At 42.9% G+C, this 27,658-nt stretch overlaps 1 protein-coding gene and 1 long non-coding RNA gene across 4 annotated transcripts in view; both read right to left on the reverse strand.

The window, feature by feature from the left end:
* Nucleotides 1-5,911: 5,911 nt before the first annotated feature.
* On the reverse strand, nucleotides 5,912-11,133 carry LOC132347722 (uncharacterized). The gene is made up of 3 exons (XR_009497279.1): nucleotides 10,441-11,133; nucleotides 9,462-9,565; nucleotides 5,912-7,261 (listed from the first exon to the last, which is right to left on the reverse strand). It is a non-coding gene; the product is annotated as an uncharacterized LOC132347722 (long non-coding RNA).
* Nucleotides 11,134-13,688: 2,555 nt separating this feature from the next.
* The window catches only part of CEP192 (centrosomal protein 192), a 94,928-nt gene continuing 80,958 nt past the window's right edge, over nucleotides 13,689-27,658 (reverse strand). For 2 of the 3 annotated variants that reach the window (XM_059895452.1, XM_059895450.1), the window contains 5 exons: nucleotides 23,008-23,127; nucleotides 22,498-22,619; nucleotides 20,912-21,041; nucleotides 20,403-20,461; nucleotides 13,689-14,094 (listed from right to left, as the gene is read on the reverse strand). In XM_059895452.1, the coding sequence (XP_059751435.1) occupies nucleotides 13,956-14,094; nucleotides 20,403-20,461; nucleotides 20,912-21,041; nucleotides 22,498-22,619; nucleotides 23,008-23,127 (570 nt within the window). In that variant the 3' untranslated portion in view covers nucleotides 13,689-13,955. The remainder of the gene's footprint in view (nucleotides 14,095-20,402; nucleotides 20,462-20,911; nucleotides 21,042-22,497; nucleotides 22,620-23,007; nucleotides 23,128-27,658) is intronic. The other variant, XM_059895451.1, reaches the window with a different exon arrangement.

Consider the following 27,658-nt stretch of genomic DNA (forward strand, 5'->3'; position numbering starts at 1 on the left):
TGGCTGCTGCAGCCCCACCCTAGCACACTGCTTTCTGACACACCGTCAGTCAGCGGGGTACAAATGGTCAGTGAGTTCAGTGTTCAGCACAGAACCTGGCCCAAAGTGTCCTCAGTAACTATCACCTTCCTTCACCCTTTCTCATCCTTGCCAGCAGGGACAGGCTCTCTGGTGACTTTGTACTGGGTCAACTTAGCCATGGGGGTCCGTGCTCCCTGGAATTCCCTTCCTTGGGGTTGCAGGTGTTGAAATAAATTTCTAGGCCCAAGATGGAGACACTCACGCCTGGGGTGACCTGTCAGCACACCGAAACGTAGATGACTTTCATGTCCTACAAGTGCTCGTTTGACCAGAAATGCAAGGCATCCAGCCAGCCGTCCCCAGATGCACCACTAGCTCTGGGCCTCCTCACCCCAAACAAGGCGGGCTCTGCAGCCCCCACTGATTGCATGCTTCCTCTTTGTCTCTTCTTCGTTCTCTATTCTTTATCCTGTGAGAGCTTCTTGCCTTCTGCCCCATTTTTCAATTTGAAAGGTCCACTTCATAAAACATTAAAGTTTGTTTGTATTACCTGAATTGTCCTCCTTAGTCTTTTTCTAAGGCAGGTTAGGGATGCCATAGAGAAAGTTGTGGGCGACGCGGAAGGAGGGGTCGAGCAGTGGCCAGGACCTGCCAGGAACGCAGGGCGCCAGGCACCAAGCAGCCTGCACACCCCTGACCTGCTCTCCCTGTGTCCCCTCATCCCCTTGTCTTGGGTCAGGGATGCGTTCACAGCCCCGTGGCGAAGGACGCCAGCACCTTCTGCCAGTCGCCTGTGTCCTTTAGGCTGAAGGGACAAAAGACAGACAGGGTTTGTTTGCTCTGTGGGCCCAAGTGGTGCTGTGAGTGCCAGTCTATCCCTGCCCCCCCTTCACAGACAGTTTTCCTGCCCACCTGCCAGGCCTGCCAGACCCTGATCCAGTGCCCTTCTGTACGCTGCTCACTACCACTACTGCCTGTAGTAAGTACCGACTCCGCGTCACTTACAAATGTTCTGCTTTTGTGATCCAACCCTGACCGACACAGAATCGTGGGCCAGGGTATCTCCCCGTCTCAGCCAGAGATCAACTGTTTGTGGAGAACATAACCCCCAATCTAGCTCCTTTAAGGAAAGGTGTCCCCCCAAAACAGTCAAACTATTTGAAAGGTACTTCACAAAAGAAGGTACGAAATAGCCAGTAAACACATGAAAAGGTACTCTCTCATTAGGGAAATGTAAATTAAAACCATAATGAAAGGTTTTAAATGACTGCAAAGTTTAATCCAAGGAGACTGATTAACAGGAAACAAAAATAAATTAATCTCTCCTTCTGACCTTTCAGGTGTCAGTAAACTGATTGGAAAGGTTCTTGGGCAAACTTCCCCACGTTCCCGTAATCACTGGGCATGAGCAGCTGCCCTTCTGAAGCAGTCCTAAAATTCGTCTTAGTCCTATAAATACTCAGGACAGGGTGAACTGTAGGCTGAGAGGTTGATATTTCAATGGCTGACAGCATATTATTTACAGTATATCAAAGTATCAGTGGGAAATCAAAGTAGAAGTTGGGAATTCTGGTAATAGTCTTTGTTGTACAAGAGGAAGAAATAGGTCCATTATGTTAAAATAATTCTGTGCCGGATGCCATCTGTTGAGCACAGAGGCATCCTGACCAGAAGTTACATACTTATTTCATCCTTAAAAGCAAACCTTGGATCTCACGTATATTAAATGATGTGTCAAATCACACGACCACCACATCGGGGTGCTGGGCCCCGGTCCTTCTGCCACACCACGGCTGGAAGACAGCCGTCCACAGTGGCCGCCCATCCTGGCCTCTCCACCGCTGGGGTATCACTTTCCCCTCACACACACACACACACGTAGCATAATGTTATTGGAAGAAAAAGCAGTTAAAACCAATAAAATAACTTGCTGCTGAAACCACTATGGATGCTTTAGTATTGGTCATTCACAACGAGCAGTGTCTGACTCCAGATCGGGGCCAGGAGCAGGAACATCTTCTGAGCCCATCATTTTAGAGCCAGGGCTGCAAATCCAGTCCCTCCAGAGTCATTTGCCCTCATCACCACCCCCCCTTCCCCCTTCCTCACCTCCTAGAGTCAGGCACGGACAGGGCCCGGCGACTGCAGATGGAGCAAGGAGCCCATGGCAGAGGATCTGAAGCATCCCCCACCCTGGGGTCGTCCTCACCTCCCTCCCCGTCACCCCTCCCCTCACAACCACCACCACTGCCATATACTTTCCCTCTGCTGTGTCAAGGGGGAAAATCTGAAGACTAACAGTAATAATAAAGATACCTAAGCTGTAGGAGTATCAGTTTTTCCATCCAGCAAACTTCATGACTGCCTCCTATGAGCAGAGGTCAAATTCTCAAAACATGTCTCATTTGACCTCCATTATTTTAAAGGGTAAAAGTAGGAAGATTTCACCTAAAGATTTCAAATTTCTGCTTCTCCGGAGAAATGCGAAGACCTAGCTCCTCAGCCTTGCATTCCCAGCAGCGACAGGGCCAGAGCTGACCGCTGCTGCCCTGTGGTGGAGTTCCCCACCCCCCAACCTCCTGCCTGGTTTTAAACAAGGGAGTGATGTGCAATGATTCAGGTTTTATTTTTCTGAGTTTTAAAAATTTCCCCTGGCTGGACTGTGGACTTAGTTTGGATGGAAACTCAGGTGGCTACGTCCAGAATCCGAGTGCTCCTCAGCAGCACCCCCCATCTCCCTCATCCAAGCCATCAACTCTCCCACCAGCGGCCCCGAACCTCCCCCTCCTCTCTGTGCTCAGTTCCCATGGGCAGCCTGACCAGGCCATACCAGGAGCTCTGGGGGCTCCCATGTCCCTGGGACCCAACCCAAAGTCTTGCCCTCAGCCCGCCACCCTGGCCCCTGGCTCCAGAGCCAGGCTGCTCTTGCCCAGTCCCCTCTCCTGTCCCTCTGGCCCCCTCACCCCTGTCCTCACCCCCCCTTGCATTGTACTCTTCACACACTCGCCCCAACACAGAGGTTGGTTTGCTGTCAGCTGCCCTGGGCGCCCGGGAACCGGCACCGTCCGGGCTCGGGCTGCTGGGTGGGGCCGGGGCCAGGGGGATGTGGCCAAGTGTTTGAGAGCCACCAGGAGAGGGGCCGACACACGGCCGGGCCGGGTCACTGTGAGAGGCCCGGGCAGGGAGGTTGGAGCTCAGGCCCAGCTGGTGGACACTGGGCGGGAAGCACGAGCTACACGGACGCCCAAGGTGGACTTACTATGCCACTCCAAGGTCCTTCTGATTGGATGCAGGGCGTGAGAGGAGCCCCAGGGCGATGCCGGGACCTCACTGCCGCTCCCCCCGCATCCAGAGTGCAGCCCCAAAGCTGCTCAGCTCAGAGGAGGGCCAGGGGCTCGAGCTGCTGGCCCAGGAGACCCCGTGGCCTTTAACAAAGTGAAGATTTTCTCTCTCTGAACTCTGGGGGCAGGCCTTTTTGACAGAAACCAATTCAAAGCCTTGATGTGTCCACAACAACTTCGTGTAGGGCAGCAGGATGGGATCTGGAGAGTGATGCAAAAGGAGGACGAGGCCCCCAGGCAGCCTGATGGGGGCACTGACATCTGGGGGCTTCTAGAAGAGTCAGCACAGTAGGACCATAAAGATGTTCCCTCACACGGTACTGAGGACGTGTTGCACTGGATGTGGAAAGAGATTAAAAATGAAAGCAAAGCTTGTCTCACAAAGCAGGCTGGGAGTGAGGGGAAGGGCCAGAGCAGAGGCTAGCACAGACCTGGCCAGGGGGATGACCAGACACAGAGGGCATCGTGGCATGGATGTCAGACCAGCCCCCCCACAGTGAAGCCAAGGATGCTCTGCAAGTGACCTGCCTGCAGCATAAACTACCTGAGAGTCCTCCTCGATTAAGCCAGGGAGGAGGCGAGAAGCTGGAAAGAGCTTTACGTTGTCAGAGATTAAATCCTTCCCATAGACCACAGAAGATAGCCCAATGACAGACAGGAAAATTTCATTTTAATGGCCACTCGGGTTGAATATTGTCACTGTTGCCTGCAAGTAATTCTGTTTTAGTGTGTGAGTTAAGCCCTCTGCTCTTACAGACAAGGGTCCCTTCTGCCAATGAGCCGTGACTTGAGGCTGTGTAATTGGTGTAAATGTGTTGTAATTAATTTAAAAATTAAATTTACTTTAAAAGTTGACTTTGGACTTCCCTGGTGGTGCAGTGTTTAAGAGTCTGCCTGCCAATGCAGGGGACACAGGTTCGAACCCTGGTCCGGGAAGATCCCACATGCCATGGAGCAACTAAGCCCATGTGCCACAACTACTGAGCCTGTGCTCTAGAGCCTGTGAGCCACAACAACTGAGCCCACGTGCCACAACTACTGAAGCCCGCATGCCTAGACCCCATGCTCCGCAACAAGAGAAGCCACTGCAATGAGAAGCCCGCACACTGTAACAAAGAGTAGCCCCCCTTGCTGCAACTAGAGAAAGCCTGTGTGCAGCAACGAAGACCCAACACAACCAAAGATAAATAAATTAATTAAAAAAAGAAGTAAAGAAGGGTATGATGTCATTGTCATATCAAAAAGAAAATACCAATAAACAGATAGAAATTATATATTAAAAAAGCAACCAAATGGAAATTCGAGACTTGAAAAGTACAATAACGGAAATGAAACTTTCACTGGAGGGGCTTAACAGTAGATTTGAGCTGGCAAAACAGAGAATTAGCAAACTTGAAAGCAGGTTGATAGAGATTAGTAATCTGAAGAATGGAGAGAAAAAAAATGAGGAAAAATGAACAGAGTCTCAGAAGAATATGGGACATCATTAAGCAAACCACATATGCATAATGGGAGTATCAGAAAGAGTGGAAAATATCTGAAGAAATAAAGAGCTGAACATTTCCAAATGTATTTTAAAAAAAAACACTAAACACCCAGGAAACTCAACAAACTCCAAGTAGGATAAGCTCAAAGAGAGCCACAAACTGACACATTATAGCAAGAATGCTGAAAGTCAAAAACAAGGAGAAAATATTGAAAGCAGCCAGAGAAAAGCGACTCTTCACTTACAAGGGAGCCCCAATGAGATCGACAGCTAACTTATCAGCAGAAACAACGGAGGCCAGAGGAAGTGGGATAACATAGTCAAAGGGCTCAAAAGGAAAACTGTCACCCAAGAATTCTATGTCCAGCAAAGCTATCCTCCAGAACTGATGATGAAATAGGACATTTCCAGATAAACAAAAACTGAGAGAATTTGTTGCAGCTGACCCACCTTACAAGAAATAATAAAAGAATTTCTTCAGACTAAAAGCAAGTGACCCCAGACAGAAATTCAAATCCACAATGTGAATAAACCTTGAAAACATTATGTTAAATGGAAAAAGCCTGACACAAAAGGTCACATATTGCATGATGCTGTTTTAAAACGTATCCAAAGTAGGTAAATTCATGGAAACAGAAAGCATATTGGTAGTTTCCAGGAGCTGAGGGAAGGAAAGAAGAGTAACTGCTTAGTAAGTACAGCATTTTCTTCTGGAAAGATGAAAATAGTTTGGAACTAGATAGAGGTAATGGTTGCACAACATCATGAATGTGCCAAATGCCACTAAATTGTTTCCTTTAAAATGGCTAATCTTATGTAAATTTCATCTCAACAAGAAAATTGAAGCAAAATTTTTAAAAAGTAGAGAAAAAAACACAGAGATGAACATGATGAAAAGTAATATGAAGGAAAAAAGAAAGGAGATCCCATCTATAGATTACAAGTTTAAGAAAGACAACTCATTATTGTTTAAAAAAACTCATTTCTCTGGAATTTTTATAATGTGAGTTCACTTTTTAATATTTCAGACATACTAAAAAATATACAGAATATAATAAGGGCATATATACTATCACATGGCCATGTTTGTTTCAGAGCTTTTTCTTGAGAAATGAAATGTACAGCCTCCCTTTGACCCCTCTCTTATTCGAGGCCCCTTCCTCCCTTCCTAGAGACAACGCTTAGCCTGAAGGTAATTGTCAAGAGTTATGAAGAATCTGAAAATTTCCCCCATTTGTAAGCTGATAATATCGCCTGTTACAGTGTCTTGGATGCTGGCAGAAGGCATGCAACTCCAGGGTCAGAGACAAGGGACCATTCATTACCCACAGCAATAGCAGTATTAGCATTTTTGCACCAATATTCTGAGCCCCAATTCTCACAGGGCCATGCCAAGAGGGCCAGATGGCACCTGCCAGCATAGCGGGCTGTGTTACAGGAGAGGAGCTGAAGGATACACATCTCTGTCTCCCAAGTCTGTTACCTACACGAACATCCTTCTAAAGATAGTGCAGAACACAAGGCAGGCAGGGCCTCGCCTGCAAGACGTGCTGACGTGTAGAAGGTCGGAGAACTGTCTCTGGACATCGGTCCGTTCCTCTCCATCCAGGTTTTTATACCTATGCTGCATATAAACATATTCTGAAAATATATACATGCTTACACGGCTTTGTATGTTTCTAAACTTTATATAAATGCTACCATAGTGTACATTTGACCTTTTCACTCATTTACACAGTCAAAATTTATTCAAGTTGACACATCGTTTTAGTTCATTTAACTGGTAATAGTATTTCACTATGTGAATAGATCACATTCTTCTTGATGACATTTAAGTTCCCTCTTTTTCCCACTCTTACTCCATTACTACAATCAACATCCTTGCTAACGTCTCTTTGCACACAGGTGGGAGACTTCTTAGTGTTTAGACACTCAGTATATAGACATTTAGAATGGGATTGCTGGGTCTTAAGTTATGTTCACCTTCAATTTTTGGTTGTTTCTTTTCTAAGCAGAACCTCGATGAAATTACATTTTTAGTGGTCATCTGTGTGCCTTCCTACCTGCAGCCCCATCTCCTTTTTGGATATTCTTTCATCACGCCTGCTGCTGGAGATCTTCCCCTCCCACCCCATTCACCATGGGGACAACACTTACCCCAGGTGAGGCAAATCAGATGCTCCCATGGGGCTTACATGCAGGTTTAAGGAAGTGGACACAACTGGATGTCCAGTTCATCACAGAAGGGGCAGGTCTGCTGGGCCCCAGCTGTGTTCCCTGTGCCCAGGCCCCCCATCTGTGTCCAAGCCTAGTTCTGGCTCCGCCATCGAGAACACGCACCAACAAAGCCCCCCTGTGTTGAGTGCGGTGTGGAGTCCTGTTGCTGGCAAATGAGAACTCCGGTTGATTGATTCTGGGGAAAGCAGAGAGGTAAGGAGGGAAAAAGAAAGAGGAAGAGTGAGGAGCAAGAGGAGAGAGGAGGAGAATCAACACAACTTTTGCTTTTTTTTTTATTCAGAGAGCAAACTTTGCCAAGTAAGCAGGAAAAACGTCTCTTCAGCACTATTAGTAAAGCTTTACTGGCAAAGCTTTAAAACATGTAAAAGGATAATAAAAGCAAAGCAATTACAATGTACTGCCTACCAAATAATAGGCCATGTAGCTTATTTTGCAAAACGAAGATTGTTGCCTCTGGTTATGAGTTTTTTTTCCCAAACAAGTATCAATACTATAATACTTTTTACATAAAACTTAATAACTCTTTTTCCTTTGTTTCCTAATGTAAATTGCTTATTTGACTCCATTAGTAAATAGAGATAGATTTTTGGTTAAAAAAAAGTAAAGTACCTTAATGTGCTCTACAAAAAGGAACTAAATGATGTGAGGAAAGAGCAGAAAGAGACATTTTCCTTATAGAAACCAAGATTGCTGCATAACAAAGTACCCTAAAACATTATTTTGTGCACATTTGCGTGGGCCAGGAATCTGGGGAGTGCTCAGCCAGGATGACCCAGGTGCAAGACGGTTTCTTGCTCACCTGTTGGCACTGCAGGCCCTGTAGCCTCTCTCTCCCGAAAGGGCTCTTAACCTTCAGAGCTTCTCACAGTAGTATGTTTTCACGATACTGTATTTGCATCTCTTACGTGGTATTAATATACATACATATATGTATATGTATACATACGTATAGCTACACATAATGGTGCTTTCATTTTTATAAAATAGACTCCCAAAGGTTGATTGCTGGGTGAAAGGATTTTAATTTTTAGTAGGTATTTGTAGATTACATCCCCCAAAAGTTTTGGCAGTTGCACTCCTACCAGCAAAGTAAGGATGTTTCTTATTCGTTTTAATTTTTGTCAATTTGATGAGTTTAAAAAAATGGTATTTATTGCTATAATTAGCATTTCCCACACCAATTTCCAGCAATTCACTCACCAGCAATGTAGGGACGCATGACACATTTTAATTTTCAGTCTCATGGATTAAAAAAAAGAGTATTTCATTCTTGCTTTCATTTGCATTTTCTCAACCAATTTTCAGATGTCTACTAGCCATCTAAAATTATCATTCTGTGAAATGTCTATTTATGTTCTTTTATCCACATTTCTATTGGATTGCCTTTCCCTACCAATTTATAGGATTTCTAGCACTCGGGGTGCTAGAAATAAAGTGTTGTAAACGTCTTTGCCCAACATATGGTTTGTCTCTTGTCTTTATTTATGGTGTCTTTTTGCTGTTCAATATGTTAAACTTGTGTGTTAAAATACATATGTTGGGAAGATGGAAAAGCCCTGGAGATGGATGGTGGTGATGGCTGCACAACAATGTGAATGTGCTTAATGCCACTGAATTGTACACTTAAAAACAGTAAGATGGTAAATTTTATGTTGTGCATATTTTACAACAATTAAAAGAAATTCATCTGACTTTCCCTTATAACTTCTGGGTTTCCTTTCCTGCTTAGGAAGTTCACTCCCATCCAAAGTTACAGACGTATAAAATCTAATATAGTTTAATCTTATAGTTTTCATTTTTACATTAAAATTTTCAATCCATCTGGAATTTACTTGTAAATATGGTATGAGGTAGTGGTATTCCAGCTGTTTGTCAATTATACCATCTTGATATTTCTCTTTATTTCCATTACTACATCTATTTTCTGGCTTTATTTTTATGTAATAACTAGAAATTGCTGTTTTTCTACCAAAGTCAACAAGTTATTTTCTCTGAGCAGACTATGAGATTTCTATAATTGATAGAACTTCTAATCACTCTTCTTAGGGAAATAAACACATACATACATACATACATAAATTAAATCATGCCCAGTGAAGTTATCCTTTAGATAATTAACTTGCACTCTTCTAAACAGATGATGAAGAGTATTTTTCTAAAAGTCTGCACCTATGTAACCAAAATGAAGTCGAATTTTGCCAATTAATCAGTATGAATGATAAAACAAAATGACTGTTGAGTCTTCGATTATTTAACTTACAACAGATCAATTTTTATATTGTATATACAACATAATCACTCTTGAATATTAGCCTCATGTTTTAATTTTCTTCATTTCATAGTTTAACACAACAAGATTAGAATTAAAATAATACCTCAACTGTAGGCGTGTGGCCACAGCACACGTGTCCCATGTCTCTTTCCAGGGGCGCTACTGCCAATGAGCTAAGACTGCTTTGGGCATTTTCAGTGGACAAGGCTGGAAATACAGATTTTTAAAAAATCGTGAGTGCAAGCTAATACTTCTGATTTAAATTTAACTTCAAAGGGACTTTACTTAATATCTTGATTTACCTTTGAATTATAACATCACATTTGTCTTCTACAAAAAACCTTGGTTGCTAACAACCTCAATCTATTTGCTTTATCCTGATATGTATGTGCATACATAGAAATTTAAAAATATACTTAAATAAACCTATAAAATACAGAAATACGTATTTATGTTATATATTTTATATAAAATATAAAAATGGGCTCTCTTCATGTCCAGTGACTTCAGTGTAGAAACAGGCAACGCTCTTAGTGGCTTTAACATCGACATTAAATAACAAAGGGGAAAGCAAACTTGTAGTGGGACCGAGTGACCCCAAATGAACAGAAGGCACAGGGCTGGTTAACCCTCCTCCTCCAGCGGCAGGGCAGGCGCGGGCGGCAGCCCTACAGGTGAGGCTGACGGGAAACCTTCAGACCTCAGACCCGCTGGCATCTCCCCCACAAAGGCTCCCTGGGGGACCGGCCCTGCTTCCTGGACACCAAACTGAAACACACATCACAGCAAAGCCAAGGAGGAGCATCTGCTGAGGCCGCAACACCTGTAAGGACCTCGAGGGTCTCCACGCCCGAGCTTCTTCAGAAGGAAAGGTAGAACTTTACTGCGAGGTGTCATTTCAAAACCTTTGGAGAAAGACTACTGTCAATACCCTAATTAATAAGTGACACATTCCATTAAGTTTACTGAATATTGGCAGAAAAAGTGATGTTCGGATTTTTAAATCTCTTATTAAAACAATTCCTTTGTTATGTTTACCTCTTTAAAACATTTTTTATTACAAAAATAGTTAATAGTTGAACCTGGTGGGAAGTAGAGACAGTCCAGTGGAAGGCAGGTCTCCTCCCGCCTCGGGGCAGGGTCGTGAGGACAGAGCCAAGGGGGCCCGGGCGTCACCCTCTGCCTGCCTCTCCCAGAGCCATCTGCCGTCCACGTTTGGTGTCCACAGGAAGGTGGGTCCCCCTCCACAGGTGTCTCCTCAGGGCTCAGCTGCAGGGGACACCGAGAAAGCGGCCTTGGGCAGGTCCACCCTCTTTGCTGGAGGCTCCCAAAAGCAGCGGGGGAAGGGTGGCTCCTGGCAGCCGCCCATTGTGCCTGCCTAGGTGGGCTCCGTCCCCAGAGTCAGAGCCAGCGCACATCAGACCAGCCGCAATTACTCACTTACTAGAGTAGGAAAAATTAAAGTTTGCTATCATTGTTTTGGCAAGGATGTAGAAAAACAGGCAGGAGACAAGTCAGCAATGTCCACTCAAATTATACTGCCCCTGCCCTGCCTTCCACCCGCTGTCCATGCTGCAGTGCTTTACCCGACAGGTGTCCTTGGAAATCCGTGAAGTGACAGCTGCAGATGGAGAGTTTTAGTGTCACTGTTTGCAGCAGAAAAAGACTGAAATGGCCAATGTGTCCATTAACTTAAGACTCCCAGTTTGTCATTTGTCTTTTGATTTTGGTTATGCTTTTTCCACCCAGAAAATTTTAATTTGTACATGGTTGAGTTGATCTCTTCCTTATATGACTGCCAGTTTTTATTCCAAAATGAAAAATTAATAACTGAAATTGTTTTCCATATTTTCTCCTGGGACTTTTATACTTTCATTGTTAACCTATGATTCACCTGGAAGCTAATCTGGGATAACCCATCTTTTCCCCACTGAGGTGCCACTTTTACCTTGCACTGAATTTCTGTATGTATTTGAGGCTTTCAGATCCATCCTGCACATGCCAGTCTCACCCGGCTACTTGCAGTCCTGTCGTTAGGATCTCAAGGGGTATTCATGCTACAGAAGAGCACCCGGCAGCAATGTGGGCACAAGTTACCCCCTGCCCAAGCCTGCTGTATCCTCCAGTGAGATTTTAAAGTTTTCTTCACGTAAATTTTACACATTTCTTTATACGTTTATTCATAGGGGTTTTATTTTTTCCATTACTATTTTCTTGTATAGAAAAACTGTTGATTTTTGTGTATCAGTTATGTAATCCAGTCACATTACCGAATTTTTTTTATGATCTTTAAAGGAAACCCTCTCGGAATCCCAGGTTGACAATTACATCACTGTCCTGTGCGTTTCACCTCCTCCCTGTCTACCTCATTGGCCGCTGGGCAGCCCCCAGGGCCGTGCCTCATACAGCCATGGGCTGAGCAGTCCCGGCCTGCTCCTGACCAGACCTTCCAGCGTTTCTCCATTCGCACGACCTGCTTTTGACTTGAGATATAAAAACATTACTGTGTGAAGCAACCTGTCATCCATTTGTAAGACAGTATATTATCCATATGCTCTTGATATTTCCATGGAAATACTTAGACACAGAAGCTCAGTGGATGCATCCATTTGTTCAAAACATGAGCCCTCCCCCCCACCCCCCCCGTACTTTACCCACTGAGGCTTCAGAGGTGAACCGCCTTCGGCACAGGTGCCCATCAGTCGGATGGGCACCTTCCCCAAGCACCTGGAAGGCAGGTAGGGAAGGTGCCCCATGGAGGGGCAGCGCTGGGAGGTGCCCCCCCCCAAGAAGGACAGGCCTGTGGAAGCACAAGGGAGGGGGGACCAGGCCAAGGAGGAGGATTCGAGCTGGCCCGGCTCCGGTGGCACACAGGCCTCCCCTGAGTTTAGGAAGATGGCTCCAGAGAAGCTGACGTGGAGTTGCCCTTGCGCCCCAAAGCACAAGGGTAATGGTGGCGGCTGTAGGTGGCGCCCTGGCATCTGGCGTGGCGGGGTCTGCGTCGTGCCTGCTGGCCTCACAGCTCTCAGGGAGCAAGTCTCACATGCAGCCAAGTCCACAAGGTGGCATTTCCTCAGTGATTTTGTGGGTCATCCCAAACGCAGGGAGAACCTCCTCAAGCGAGCAGCGTCAGGCTTCCCACCGACCTGAGGGCAAGTCAGCACAACAGTGGCCCTGGGCCTGGGTCAGCCTTGCTCATGGAGCGAACACACAATCACCTCCACATGCGTCCGTGCATCTTCTGGGGTCAGCACCGGGCGCAGGAGAAGTAACGGTTGTAGCACCCCTGGGAGGATTGCGTTTCCAGCCGCACTCTCACCACTGGCCTCTCCTCACCTCGTGTCACAGCCCGTGCTGCTCCGAGGTCGTGCCTGCCCCCGCGGGGCGTCCCTGCCGCACCCCTCCCATCTGCACGAGCGTCCACGGGGGTTGGAGACGGGGACATGGCCCAGGGCTCAGTGGGCTCAGGGCGCAGTTAAAGACGTACAGGATCCCCTGTCCCAGATCTTTCCCTGGGCATGAAATTAAAAATCTAAAGAGGAAACAAAACAGGGAAGTGTCCACTTTAGAAGAGTGGACACTGAAAGAGAGCAGTTTTAATCACAGAGGCATCAACAGTTGTGGGACTGTCTCTACTCTTCACCTGTGATTACTGACCCATGTGGCAGACGTGTAAGACTGTCTGAAATCTGCACACGGGAAGGAGAGTGTTTCTCTGTCGCGGTTGTAAATGCTGGGGGTTAGAGCCCTACTGGCAGCTCTGCACACCCTCCAAGTCCTTCTGCTCCATCGATAATACCCGGCTGCGACCCCCACGCTGCTGCACAACCACTCACCAGCAATGGCCACAGAGCAATTAATACGTACGTCTCCCGTCACAGCAGGAGAGCGCTCTGCCCCCTCGGGCGGCTCACTGCCCTCACTCCCTGTCCCCCGGGTCCCTCTGGTACCTGACGGCAGTGCCCTTCTACACCGGATTCTGGAGTTGTCCCGTCCAGCTTTAATTTCAATAAACGCTCTCTTAAAATATACCATCAACCTCTCCAATGTGTCTGCACAGAACGTGGAGCCTGCCCCACTCCGGAGAAAGACAATTTCTTTGAAAGGAAGCTTTCCTTTCTACTCTGGGCAATTAGCTAAAAGACAAAGGAACCGAGAAGGAATTTCTTAAGGGAAACAGAACTGTAATGGAGGAGAAAAATCACAGAACAGACCAAGGAGCTTGCAAATAATTAGCAGAATAACGTGATATTCTAATTTCTACATGACAGCATATAAAAAAGACAAATTCAGTGGAAATTAAGTTTATTTCTGGATATACCAACTAAAATATGCGCCATATTTATTCAGAATATCATAATCAATGCAAAAATAGAACTCTCTTCTCCCTTGTAAAAGTTAAATACAATACTGTAGGATAGTTACATGATTATTTTAGTCAGGTCTTCAGTATTAGCTTCTCAAAAGAACAAATCTAAAGTTATAGACATCCAATTTATCATACAAAATATATACAAAGGCGTAACTGTAGTATAGAAAAAAATGAAGTTACCAAAATATAACTTATGTCATTTACTTTACACAAAGTGGACTCTAGTTAACTTTTCCCAAGAGCTTCACCAATGAGTCGGACGGCGACACTCTTGCCTTCGTCGGTTTGAACAACGAGCAAAGCTTCAAACTTGCCCACGGACCTGGGCTTGAACTGCACAGGCATGTTGATGTAGTGCTGGGCTCTGCAGAGAGAAAGGGGTGTCAACACCAAGGCCACGGCACACGGAGCCCCTCCAGCCTCATGACGCCTGGCAGAGAGCAAACACGGTCAATGACGTGGGAGCCAAGAGGCCCGGGGCCTGGTGCTGCATCTGTAGAAGCAGGAGGCCACTGGCCCCTGAAAGGTCAGGGAGCACGTGCCACCGACTGCCCCCGTGGCAGCGGGACCAATGTTTACAGGGCTGGTGGGTTTTGCTCCAAATTTCATATGAAACCTTCCAAAAGTCTTCTTGAAAATTTATTTTCAGATTCTATCGAGGCAGGTAATGAATGCCCTGTGCTTAAAAGTAGTACATTGGGGGGGTTTGTTTTTGCTCATAAAACGAGGTCCCAAAAGCTTCAAAAATACACCTTTACTCCCAGGGAATGCGACAAAGGCACTTTCCCACACCTGTGTGATGTCACCAACTTTCTGTCTTAATCATTTTTGAGTGAAACTTTACATCTTTCAGACTCTCCTCAGAAGGCAGGGGCCCCGCCCTTGATCTCAGCCACACGTGTTCAGGATCAGCCATTGGATCTGACCTGTGCTTTTGTTTCCAGCATGTTTCCTGATGAACCCAGCACAGTGGGCTAGAAATTCAGAAAACAGTCTAAGTATTTCAAAGCCCTTTTCCTGCATGTAACTGATAACGCAGAATATACATATTTAAAGTCTGGGTCATTTTCCCCCAATGCATTTACCTCATTTCCCCACATCAAAGCTAAGGTGCCTTTAAAAAAACTGGTACTTTTCGACGGCACTGACAAAGGACAATTTTCTCCTTCATGTTAGCATCTCAATCCTCAGAACGATGTAGTACAATCTGCCTACCTAAGAGGCTTTTTAACTTATGAATTACTAAAAGCATTAAAATACCCCAAATAAATCTCTAGAGGATCCCATTATTAACATGGAATAAAGAACCCCATATTTAACTGAGGAAGGGTTTTGAAAAACATATTATGACAAACATGTATCCCCTGCTTTAGATTTACAGACACTGAATAAACGGGGGGTGCAACTTAAAAAGAACCACGGATTCACACAACTCCAGCACCAGCAGTGCGGTGAAGCGGTGACTGTGCTGTTACCAAGAGGGCTTTACACTCTCTCCACACACATGCACACTCACATACACACACACGCACACTCCCACCCCCCCACAGCACACACACCCCACACACAGGCACACTCATGTACACACACACATGCACTCACACACACAGCACTCACACATATACACACGCACACTCATGCACACTCACCACACACATACACACACGCAAACTCACACACATACATGCACACACACACCACACACACATACACACACACACACTGATATACACACACCACACACATATAAACACACCGCACACACACACACTCACACACACACGGGAACACGTAATAGGAAAGCACATGGACACAACGCAGAGATCTAGTTCAAAACCTCCTACCATCCAATGATGAATTTTGCAGCAGAGGCACCAGAGCAAGCAGCAGGAGGTACAGAGGCAGGGCTGGCAGGGTGCCCAGAACCCCCTCACCCCTCATGCCCATGAACCTACAAATTACAGCAACTGTAATTTTTCTTTAACTTAAAACAAGCACTTTGCTGCTCCCTGGCTTCCCTCTGAAGGACACAGCAGGGCCTGGCCACTCAGCCGCAGGGGCTGGCTCACCAGGACCTGCATGCACTGCTGTGAGCCCAGCAGATGGGGCCTTAGCTACAATGTCTCAGCAGAGATTAGACTTGAACAAACAGGTAACAGAGGATGCTTTCGGGGCTAAGTGGAAACACAACAAATTCCTCTTAAAAAGGCATGAGAAAGAGATGATCACCTAGACCCCAAGACAGAACCTTTACCAAAAAACTGCTCATCGATGCTCCTTTTACATTAGCTCCTTCACAATCTACCGCTTTCCGTGGACGACATAAACGTGCCCAGCACACGCCCTCCCTCAGCACCTCCGCCTAAGGCAAAACCCCCAGGACGTGCGGGGCTCCCACCTACTGATCTGCAGTCAGCTGACAGTCCCCACCACACGAGGACAGCCTGGGAGAGGGGCCTCCTGGGAGGGCAGGCCCGCGGTGATGGAAGCCGCGCTACTACTCAGAGAGTGGGGTTCACGGGTCCCAGGGCAGGCGGCCCCCTGAGGAAGAGAACGTGACCACAGCAGACAGGGAGGGGCTCCCCAGGAGCCTCAGCACAGACTGTCTACCCGCCGAGGCCAGCGTCGCCATACCGGCCCCCTACAGCTCACGAGCCCGTCCAGGGTCCAACAGTCTCGTTCTCGGGACAGGTACAAAGCCCTCCATGCCTGCACTGACAATAGCCCCTGCCCCAGTTTGCGGGAGAATTCTCAAGTGAGCTATGGGAGCAAACCGCTACTTCTCCGAAATAGAAAGAAGTCATTCTTACATATGAAAAAACCAGCTTTCCCACCTTCCTTTACGTAAGACTTAAGGCTTAAGCCTACGGACATGTCATGAGAGAAGAGTTTTCTACGACTTAGAGTTTACTTCACCTGGTTGAACAGATCAAAGTTACTGCTTTGCACGCATGGTTTTCTTACTCATATTTCATCAAGTTTATACTGAGTTGCTAATTATTAAAGTTGATGCTGGAATCTGTAACATTACATATTTATCCTAAGTTCCATAATGAAATACATCAGAATAACTTAAGTACCTGCCACCAATAAAGCATAAAATTACCTTATTTAAATTTCTTTTCAAAGTATAAAAAGTTAAAAACATTTTAAAGTAATAACATGTTTGAAGAGTATAAGCAAACAAAATGTATCTTGTGATGCTATTTTAAATGCTAGCTTATGTAAACTGCCCAAATTTTGCTTACTTACAAAATATTTTCTCATGTTTCTAAGTTCTCTTAGATGTTGTGACATGACCTAGGCTGCATAGAAAAGCAGTGAGTGTCTAATTCAGGACAGCTTAAAATGTTCTAGCACTGGAATGGCAAGTCACCGAGTTCAACTCTATAAAAATGTCTACTTTTATATTACTAGAAGGAACACATTTTATATTTTAAAATTGGTTTTTAGACAAGTTGAAACTAAGCAAAATGCCATCTCATTTATAAAGGTTCCTCCTTAGGAATGCTTTAAGCATCACGCCTGTTGTGTCAACAGCACTGCAGGGAGCTGTGCATGAGGAGGAGGAGGAAGTGCTGCTGGGACACGAGATGGGCACCCAGGCACACAAGGAAGAAGGACGCTACCCGCTGGTCACAGGGGTAGGAGGAGGAAACTGAAGGTGGCAATTATGAAAATACTTTGACATGTTAATTGCCAAAATTACATTTCAATTTAGGTCGTGTGGTCTCCTGTGAAGGTCTAACAGCTCACCGGTGACCACAAACTGCCTGTGGGCCTCACTCGGCTGGCTGGTCCCTACAGCCCTGCTAGGCCAGAGGCTGCCGCATGTAATGCTATTGGGATCGAACACAAACAGGTTCTTTTTCTACAAAGGATCAAGAAGGAGCTGATTTACAAATTTCAGCTAAAATATAATTAAATTTTAAAACATCTGTGAAAGTAAATTAAGCAAAGAACATAACATCAAAAGAGAATTTGAAACTACAGTGTATTAAGTGATGAAAGTTGGAAAAGGAATGTTTATCTCCAGGTAAGTTGACTGCATCATCCTTCAGCCATAAAATGGGCAAGTGACATAAAGCCAAGTAATTTAACAAGTTATTATAAGTAATGAGTCCTTACCAAAACTGTAGATGAGCTGAATGCAAACACTGTTTTTTAAAAAGCTGTTAGGCTCTTCAAGGGAATTTTTTTTAAATCTGAAGGTTTCTTGAACATTTTTTTTAAAAAGATTTTTTTAAAGATAAAGCTCCTTGAAACAAAAATCTGAAGCCCCTCCAGTAAGCTGTGACAGGTATACGCTGATTTACATAGAAGTATTCCACCCCCTCTGCTTCACGTTTAAAGACACACACCTGCAAAACGCTGACCAAGCTCAGGGATGTGAACCAGGCACAGAATAAACGGGAAGCAGAGTTAATAAGGCCGTTATGATAAAGTTCAAATTCAGATAATAACGGTGTTCAGGACAGATCACTTACTCAGTATCAATTTGTACTCTGTTACTAAAAAGTGTCACAATTGGGAATTTAAACAACCTATTTTTAAATAGGTGAATTGCTTCTGCAGCTCTGCCTCAGTTCAGCAGAGCCAACCTACTCTACCGACCATGGAATGTCGCCAGTCTCAGGCCGTCATGGGAGGGACCCACAGACAAGAGCTCAGGGCAGAAGAGCGGGAAAGTTCACACTGAGGAGTGCTGTAAACCCAAGCCCCTCTCATCCATGTTCTTGCTGAAGGGACTGGCTGGAAAGCACCGACAGAAACCATGATGCTCTATCGACACTGTGGGTCTTGCTGGCGCTCCCCAGGACCGCCTCTCACATACTCCTGTAATGAGTCCAGGCTGCCAGTGGCTTTTCATCTCCATTTCACAAATTAGAAACTGAGGCTTGAAGAAGTCAAGTCCATGGTAAATTTCTAGGTATATTCATTGCTGACTCTGCACAACTCATGCCTTTAGGTTGGGCTCCTGAGAGGCAGGTTTCATAGCACATGGGATGGGGGAGGGGGACGAGAAGGGGAAGAAAGGATGAGAGGTGGAGAGAACGGTCCCCACGACTCATCTTCCAGTATCTGGAGGTAAGTGTAAGCTTCTGAGTCAGTGCTGCTGGGCTAGTAACTCAGAGACAGCCCTTGAACGCCTGCAAGTGGGCCAAGTTTTCACAGAATATAACATGTTTCTGGGACAGCCTCTTGATGCTAAAATGAAAGATCTTATAACAATTAAATTGTTTAATTAAAGATTCAAAGATGAAGATAAAATTATTTTTCAGTATTAAGTGCAACAGAACCCTACTGTTAAAATTCTAAATAACAGTGACAACTCAGTTTGAGATTTCAGCCTTTATGTACATCATATGGAAAAAGAAAATTAGCAAGACCCTAAAACAATTAACAAAATGGCAGTAAGTACATACCTATCAATAATTACTTTACATGTAAATGGATTCAATGCTCCAGTCAAAAGAGCGGCTGAATGGATACAAAAACAAGGCCCGTATATATGCTGCTACAAAAGTCACTTAAGATCTAAAGACACACATAGACTCATGTACAGCGTGGGGAATATAGTCAATAACTATGTAATATCTTTGTGTGGTGATGTATCATCCTAGATTTAGTGTGGTGATCAGTTTCAAATGTATAGAAATAAAAACATATAGAAATACAGGAACTAACAGTGTTGTAGGCCAATTATACTTCAAAAACAAATGCATAGAAAAGATCAGATTTGTGGTTACCAGAGACCAGGGGTTGGGGGAGGGAGAACTGGATGAGACAGTCAAAAAGTATAAACTTCCAGTTGTAAGGTTAAGTACGTACCAGGGATGTGATGTACAACACGATAAATATACTGAACATGTTGTACGTTATATATGAAAGCTGTTAAGAGAATAAATCCTAACAGTTCACATCACAGGAAAAAAAATTTTTTTCTAAGTCTTTAATTTTGTATCTGTATGAGATGACGGTGTTCACAAAACTTACTGTGATAATCATTTCATCATGTATGTAGTCAAATCATTATGCTGTACACCTCAAACTTACACAGTGCTGTATGTCAATTATGTCAATAAAACTGAAAGTATATATATATATACACACACACACACCTTAAAAATAAAAACAAACACATTTAAAAAAAAAAGAAAATTAGCAAGGACAACAAGAAAATGAAGCCCTGATTTAAGAACAATACAGGGTTATTTGAAGAATGACAACTGGAAAATAGGTTAATAAAAGTTTTCCCAATTAATCTGGGAAGGTTTTTGTCCTAATTAGTAAAAATTTAAATCCCTGATTCTCAGTGTAGTGAAAATAACATGTGATGCAGAAATCACTCTAAAGTTAATCACAAGATAATTAAGGTTCTATGTAAGTATATGGCTGTCAAAATACTGGGAAACAGGAGTCACGCACTAAGTCCAAACATTGTGCAAGTTTGAGTCGCTACTTGCCACATATACCCACAGGTCACGGACTTTCCCTAGCAGGTTCCTTGTCTCCTTCACCACGTGCTTGGTGCTCTGTGGTGTTGGTGAGGAGGATGAGGGGTTGCAACAGAGAGAGACCTCACAGTCCTAACCCCCAAGAGCAATCTCAGGCTCCTGAACACAAAGACCTGCACTAGGATGAGAACATTTTGATTTATGATAAACTCACCTCAAAGAATATTTTGAATGTTTGACGTAGAAAGGCTCTCTGGGACTTAAAAACTTGAGCTGGAATTTAATATGAAACATTTTATGAAGTTATACAAGTTAGATATTTGTGCATACTTAAATCAACATACCATACATTTGTTTACATATAGTCACAAAATGAGGTAAAACGATAAATGCTCATGAAAACACTAAGGGGAAGTTTAATGAGTTTACTCTAGTTCTAGCTGGAGTAAATATTATCCAGAAATACGTCGGTGTGATAGTACAGAAGAAAACAAGAGGAAAAATTTAAAAATGAAAATATGAAAATACTAAATAATTTTCAATTTTCAGGTAAAGGATCATGAACTTCCCTTGAGTTCCTTTTCAAATACGTTATTAAGGCATTTTAAAACTTAACTATTATAACTTAATCTATAAAACAAGCTTCTAATTATCAGGAAAATGTTTATCAAATAGTAGAATACATTTACTTTTCCAAAACCCACAGAAGGATTTCCAACTTACCAAGTGTGTAATAAAAGAATTATTTCGCAAATTTACTTTCAACGTCCTTGACTCCCCAACTCTCGTTGGCAGAAACCGATACACATCTTCTGGGGCATAAACTCCACGGTGGGTCAGGTCAAGCTGCCTGCTATGGAGATAGGTCTGAAGGTTAACTATATAAAATCCATAGTAATTTAAACTATTTGTTTATATTACATTATGAAGTGTGGCTTTAATTTGTTTTCTCCCGCAACTCAGTTAAAGTAGCTCTGTAAAGGCGACTGACTAATGCGTGTTAAGACAAACTGCTGGCGGCAGGAAGTGTCCAGGGGTGCGGGGCAGCAGCTGAGACAGCAGCAGCGCCTCCTCCTCCCTGAGAGGAACTTAACGTATTGTCCTTACAAGCACCTTCCTCCACAGCTAAGTTAGACCTAAATGATAGTTAACTGAGGATTATAAGAAACATTTTCATGTAAGTCAGAAAGAAAAAGACAAATACCATATGACATCACTTACATGTGGAATCTAAAATACGACACAAACGATCATATCTAAGAAACAGAAACAGACTCATGGACATAGAGAACAGACTGGAGGTTGCCAAGAGGGAAGGGGGTTGGGGGAGGATGGAGTGGGAGGTTGGGGTTAGCAGATGTGAGCTTTTATAGAGAGAATGGATAAGCAACAAGGTCCTACTGTATAACACAGAGAACTATACTCAGTATCCTGTGACAAACCATAATGGAAAAGAATATTAAAAAAAGAATGTATATGTATGTATAACTGAATTGCTTTGCTGTGCAGCAGGAATTAACACAACACTGTAAATCAACTATACTTCAATTTAAAAAAAGTTAAAAAAAAAAAAGAAAAGAAAACACATCCCAGAAAAAAAAATTTTTTTTCATTAGGTAAAACATTTACATACTATCATTAAAGCTTTGTAAGCTGCTGGTATAACATACATTTTTAGAAGTTTTTAAGAATCTACTTTCATACACTGTTTTTTGGAATGTAAATTGTAACAGCTACTTTGGGAACGTTCTTTGGCAGTTTAAGGTTAAATAAATTCCCACCATATGACCCAGCAATTCTACTCTTAGATATTTTTACCCAAAAGAAATGAAAAACTATGTCCACAAAAATACACATATAATAATGTTCACTGCACCTTCATTCACAAGGGCTCCAAGTCAGAAGCCACCAAATGCTAAAAGGAAAATGAAACAATCGTGATGTGCTCCTATGATGGGGCACAAGAAGTCAACAACGAAAGGAACAAACCATAGGTACACTCACCAACACGGCTGATCCCGAAATCACTACGTTAAGTGAAAGCCAGACACAACTTGAGTGCACATGTGCATGAAATTCCACAAAACTATGGCAACACATGGGAACAGAACAAATCCTGGGTGAGGGTGGGGGTGGCTGAAGAGAGGCATGCATGTGAGGAGGCTCCAGGAGAGAGAAACGGTCTCTACCTGCCTGCAGTGAGGGTGATGTTCATCAATCACAGGTAAGCCACTGGGCATTTTACTGAATGTAATTATACCTCCATAAAGCACTGGGAAAAATTCATGAGAATGACAGAAACAACATACCCAGGTATGAGAGCAGAAGCCTCTGATACAGCTTGTCTTCGGGGCTTAAGTAAATTATCTATTTTAATGAGGCTATTTCTGGAAATGCGTGAATTTTCAAGCTCATGTTCTGCTTTGACACTCTGTATAAAAAAATCACAGGGTAGAGGAGAAGAAATAAACATATGGACACTTACCTATTTGAATTCTACTACTTCCTTCCTAATTTTTAAAAAGGTGATTTAAGATTTCTAAATTCCTTTAATCACAAATGCTTTATCCTGCACTGTTTCTTTCTCTCTCTCTTTCTCACACACACACACAAACACGCAATCTTACCTAATTAAGGCAAACAAATTTCATAGAGCCAATCAATAAAGACACGTAAGAAAACTAAGATGATAAGAATCTATAACAGAATTAATGGGATTACAATAATACCAAAAACAACAGGCCAGTTTTTCATGCCAGTTTCCCTTGGTGTCTTTAAAACACACCCAATAATTTACTTAAATTCAGTGTAACACTCACGTGTCCAGAGAGCTGGAATCTCAAGGTGTGCTTCAGGTGAGGCTCTTTAAGAGGGTGACACTCAACATCCCAAAACTGGGCATAGTCCCCTCTATCTCTGGGCAAAAACGTGATGGAGACCTACAAACAACATATCCAGGAGAGAAATTCAGACACTGAACCTTACACACATGCAGTTAGATTACCAATTCAAAGTGTGGTATGAAAAAATTGAAGGGAAAAATGTCTTTGCTTTGTCTAATTTTGCCACTAATCAGATCCAAGTATACTTTTCTTTAAGGCTTTAAGTAACATATTCCTCAAAATGTAAATTTTTTAATTAAAAAAAAGTTATTAATTACTGTAGCTCTGTAGTACAGTCTGAAGTCAGGAAGCCTGACTGCTCCAGCTCCGTCTCTCTTTCTCAAGACTGCTTTGGCTATCTGGGGTCTTTTGTGTTTCCATACAAATGTAAAAATTTTTTGTACTAGTTCTGTGAAAAATGCCATTGTTATTTTGATAGGGATTGCCCTGAATCTATAGATTGCCTTGGGTAGTACGGTCATTTTAATAATATTAATTCTTCCAATCCAAGAACACAGTATATCTGTTTGTGTCATCTTTAATTTCTTTCATCAGCGTCTTACAGTTTTCTGAGTACAGGTCTTTTGCCTCCTTAGGTAGGTTTATTCCTATGTATTTTATTCTTTTTGATGTGATGGTAAATGGGATTGTTTCTTCAATTTCCCTTTCTGATAGTTTGTTGTTACTGTACAGAAATGCAACAGATTTCTGTACATTAATTTTGTATCCTGCAACTTTAGCAAATTCATTAATGAGCTCTAGTTTTCTGGTATAGAAAATCTTTAGGATTTTCTAAGCATAGTATCATATCATATGGAAACAGTGAGTTTTACTTCTTTTCCAATTTGGATCCCTTTTATTTCTCTTTCTTCTCTGATTACCGTGGCTAGGACTTCCAAAACTATGTTGAATAATAGTAGCGAGAGTGGACATCCTTGTCTTGTTTCTGACCTAAGAGGGAATGCTTTCAACTTTTCACCGTTGAGTAGGATGTTACCTGTGGGTTTATCATATACGGCGTTTATAATGTTGAGGTATGTTCCCACTTTCTGAAGAGTTTTTAATTATAAATGCATGTTGAATTTTATCAAAAGCTTTTTCTATATCTATTGAGATGATCATATTTTTTTGTTTTTAATTAATTAATTGATTGATTAATTAATTATCTTGGCTGCTTTGGGTCTTCGTTGCTGTGCGCAGGCTTTCTCTAGTTGCGGCGAGCAGGGGCTACTCTTTGTTGTGGTGCACGGGCTTCTCATTGCGGTCGCTTCTCTTGCTGCGGAGCATGGGCTCTAGGCGCGTGGGCTTCAGTAGTTGTGGCGCACAGGCTTAGTTAGTTGCTCCACAGCACGTGGGATCTTCCCAGACCCGGGATCAAACCCGTGTCCCCTGCACTGGCAGGCAGATTCTTAACCACTGTGCCGCCAGGGAAGTCCCTGATCATATGGTTTTTATTTTTCAATTTGTTGATGTGGTGTATCACACTGACTGATTTGCAGATATTGAAAAATCCTTGCATCCCTGGGATAAATCCCACTTGATCATGGTGTATGACCCTTTTAATGTATTGTTGGATTCAGTTTGCTAGTATTTTTTTGAGGATTTTTGCATCCATGTTCACCAGTGATATCAGTCTGTAATTTTCTTTTTTGTGTGATATCTTTGCCTGGTTTTGATAAACAGGGTGATTGATGATGGCCTCATATAATGAATTACAAAGTGTTCCTTCCTCTACAATTTTTTGGAATAGTTTGAGAAGGAGAGGTGTTAACTCTTCTCTAAATGTTTGGTAGAATTCACTATACTACAAAGCTACAGTAATCAAAAACAGCATGGTACTGGCTCCAAAACAGACACAGAGATCTACAGAACGGGACAAAAAGCTCAGAAATAAACCCACCCATCTATGGTCAATTAATCTACAACAAAGGAGGTAAGAGTATAAAATGGAGAAAGGGCAGTCTCCTCAGTAAGTGGTTCTGGGAAAACTGGACAGCTACATGTAAGAGAATGAAATTGCAACATTCTTTAACACCATATACAAAAATAAACTCAAGATGGATTAAAGACCAGAAACCATAAAACTGCTACAGGAAAACAAAGGCAGAACATTCTTTGACATTAATCATAGCAGTACTATTTTTGGATCTGTCTCCTAAGGTAAAGGAAATAAAAGCAAAAATAAACAAATAGGACCTAATTAAACTTAAAAGCTTTTGCACAGCAAAGGAAACCATCAACAAAATGAAAAGACAACCTACTAAAGGGAGAAAATATTTGCAAATGATATGACCAGTAAGGAGTTAATATCCAACATATATAAAAAGCTCACACAACTCAACATCAAAAAAATCAAACAACTGATTAAAAAATGGGCAGAGGAACTGAATAGACATTTATTCAAAGAGGAAATGCAGATGGCCAACAGGCACATGAAAAGATGCTCAACATCACTAATCACCAGGGAAATGCAAATCAAAACCACAATGAGATATCACCTCACACTTGTTAGAATGGCTATCATCAAAAAAAGAACACAAATAACAAATATTGGCGAGAATGTAGAGAAAAGGAAACCCTAGTACACTGTTGGTGGAAATGTAAACTGGTGCAGCCACTATGGAGAACAGTACGGAGGTTTCTCAAAAAACTAAAAATAGAACTGCCATATGACCCAGCGATTCCACTCCTGAGTATTTACCCAAAAAAATAAAAACTAAAAACACTAATTTGAAAAGATACATGCACCCCAATGTTCACAGAAGCACTTACAACTGCCAAGACATGGAAGGAACTTAAGTGTCCATCAATAGATGAATGGATAGAGAAGATGTGGTAATATATATGTGCGTGCATGTGTGTGTATTTATATATATATACACACATATACACACAATGGAATATTACTCAGCCATGAAAAAAAATAAAATCATGCCATTTGCAACAACATGGATGGATTTGGAAGGCATTGTGCTAAGTGAAAAAAGTCAGAGAAAGAAAGACAAATACTGTATGATATCACTTATATATGGAATCTAAAAAATGCAACAAATAAAAAATAAGCAGACTCACAGATGTAGGCAACAAACTAGTGGTTACCATTGGGGAAAAGGAAGCAGGGAGGGGCAACATAGGGGTAGTGGATTAAGAGGTACTAACTCTTTAGGTATAAATAAGCTACAAGGAGATATTGTACAACATGGGGAATATAGCCAATATTGCACAATAACAAATGGAGTATAACCTTTAAAAATTGTGAATCATTATATTGTACACCTGTAACTTATATGCTATTGTACAATACTTCAAAAAATAGAAATAAAATGTTTAAATAATGCAAATTCTTTTTTAAAAAAGTTATTAAAAAATTCTAGAGTACAAGACCTAAATGAGGAAGGTCTGACCCCCCCCCAAAACACAATGCAGACTTCCATGGAAATGCTTATGGGACCCACTGCTGGCCAAGTGGTGAAGGACTAAGGCCTCACACCCCACTGATTGCAGGGGACGAGAGGGCCTACAGGAAGGAAGGGGTGTGTGTGGGACCAGAGGCAGAGGAGCCAGGACGCTGTGCCCACCAGAGCAGCTCTTACCCTAACTCACTTCAGAACGTCACCCCAACCACACAGCTCCAAGTCAAATACACGAAATCTGTGTGTGCAGCATGTCAAAGGTCAACAGTGAGGAAGTTGAAGTATTTTAAAACAGTATTTTATAAATTTTACCAGCGTTAAGAGCTTTTTAATTAAATGTTTAGTGTTAAAAATACTGATTCCTAGTTAGAGTAACAATAAATCAGTATCTTTGAGTCTGGACTTAACATTAAAATGCTTCATTGACCTAATTTCTGTGGACACAGAATCTAAGAAACAACTGGGCCTGCAGGCTGGGAACACAGAGGCAGGAGCTACCAGGGTGGGGGACATGGATGACAGGGCAATGGGAGGATTCAGAAAGGATGGATACAACCATGCCCTGAATGGTGAAAGCACACAACCATCTGGAGCCACCGGAACCACAGCACTACACATCCTACAAACCCCACTTACACTTCCTCTAACACCAATGAATAAAAAACAGAGGAGGGAAAACCCACTACTACTGCATGTTCTACACCAGGCCCTAACATGCCTTAGGCTCATTTAGTCTCATCTCACACTGACCAACGTTTCACACAATTATGGTGTGTGTCTCAGTCGTAACGAACTAATTGTTTTTTCCTTCTGGATCAGTACTCTATACCACAATTGTGATCTTTGGTAACACTTCCCTAAAGGGTCCCAGAGTGATGTGCTGTGCACATAAATTAAGTATCCAGACCTAGAGTGCATTTGAGAGATGTGATCTGACAATGTGGTGAGCAGCGACTTCAGTCCAGGATACACAGTGATGCACACACTGGTTTTGAATTTTTTTGAGTATTTATCCAGAAGTGTGATTGTTGGACCATATGGTAACTCTACCTTTAACTTACTGAGGAACTGTCAAACTGTTTTCACTGTGGCCGCACCCTTTTCCATTTCCACCAGCAGTGTATGAGGGTTCCAATTTCCCCACATCCTTGTCAACACTTGTTATTACCATTATT

Source organism: Balaenoptera ricei, chromosome 14 (assembly GCF_028023285.1).
Source record: "Balaenoptera ricei isolate mBalRic1 chromosome 14, mBalRic1.hap2, whole genome shotgun sequence".
Lineage (NCBI taxonomy): Eukaryota > Metazoa > Chordata > Mammalia > Artiodactyla > Balaenopteridae > Balaenoptera > Balaenoptera ricei.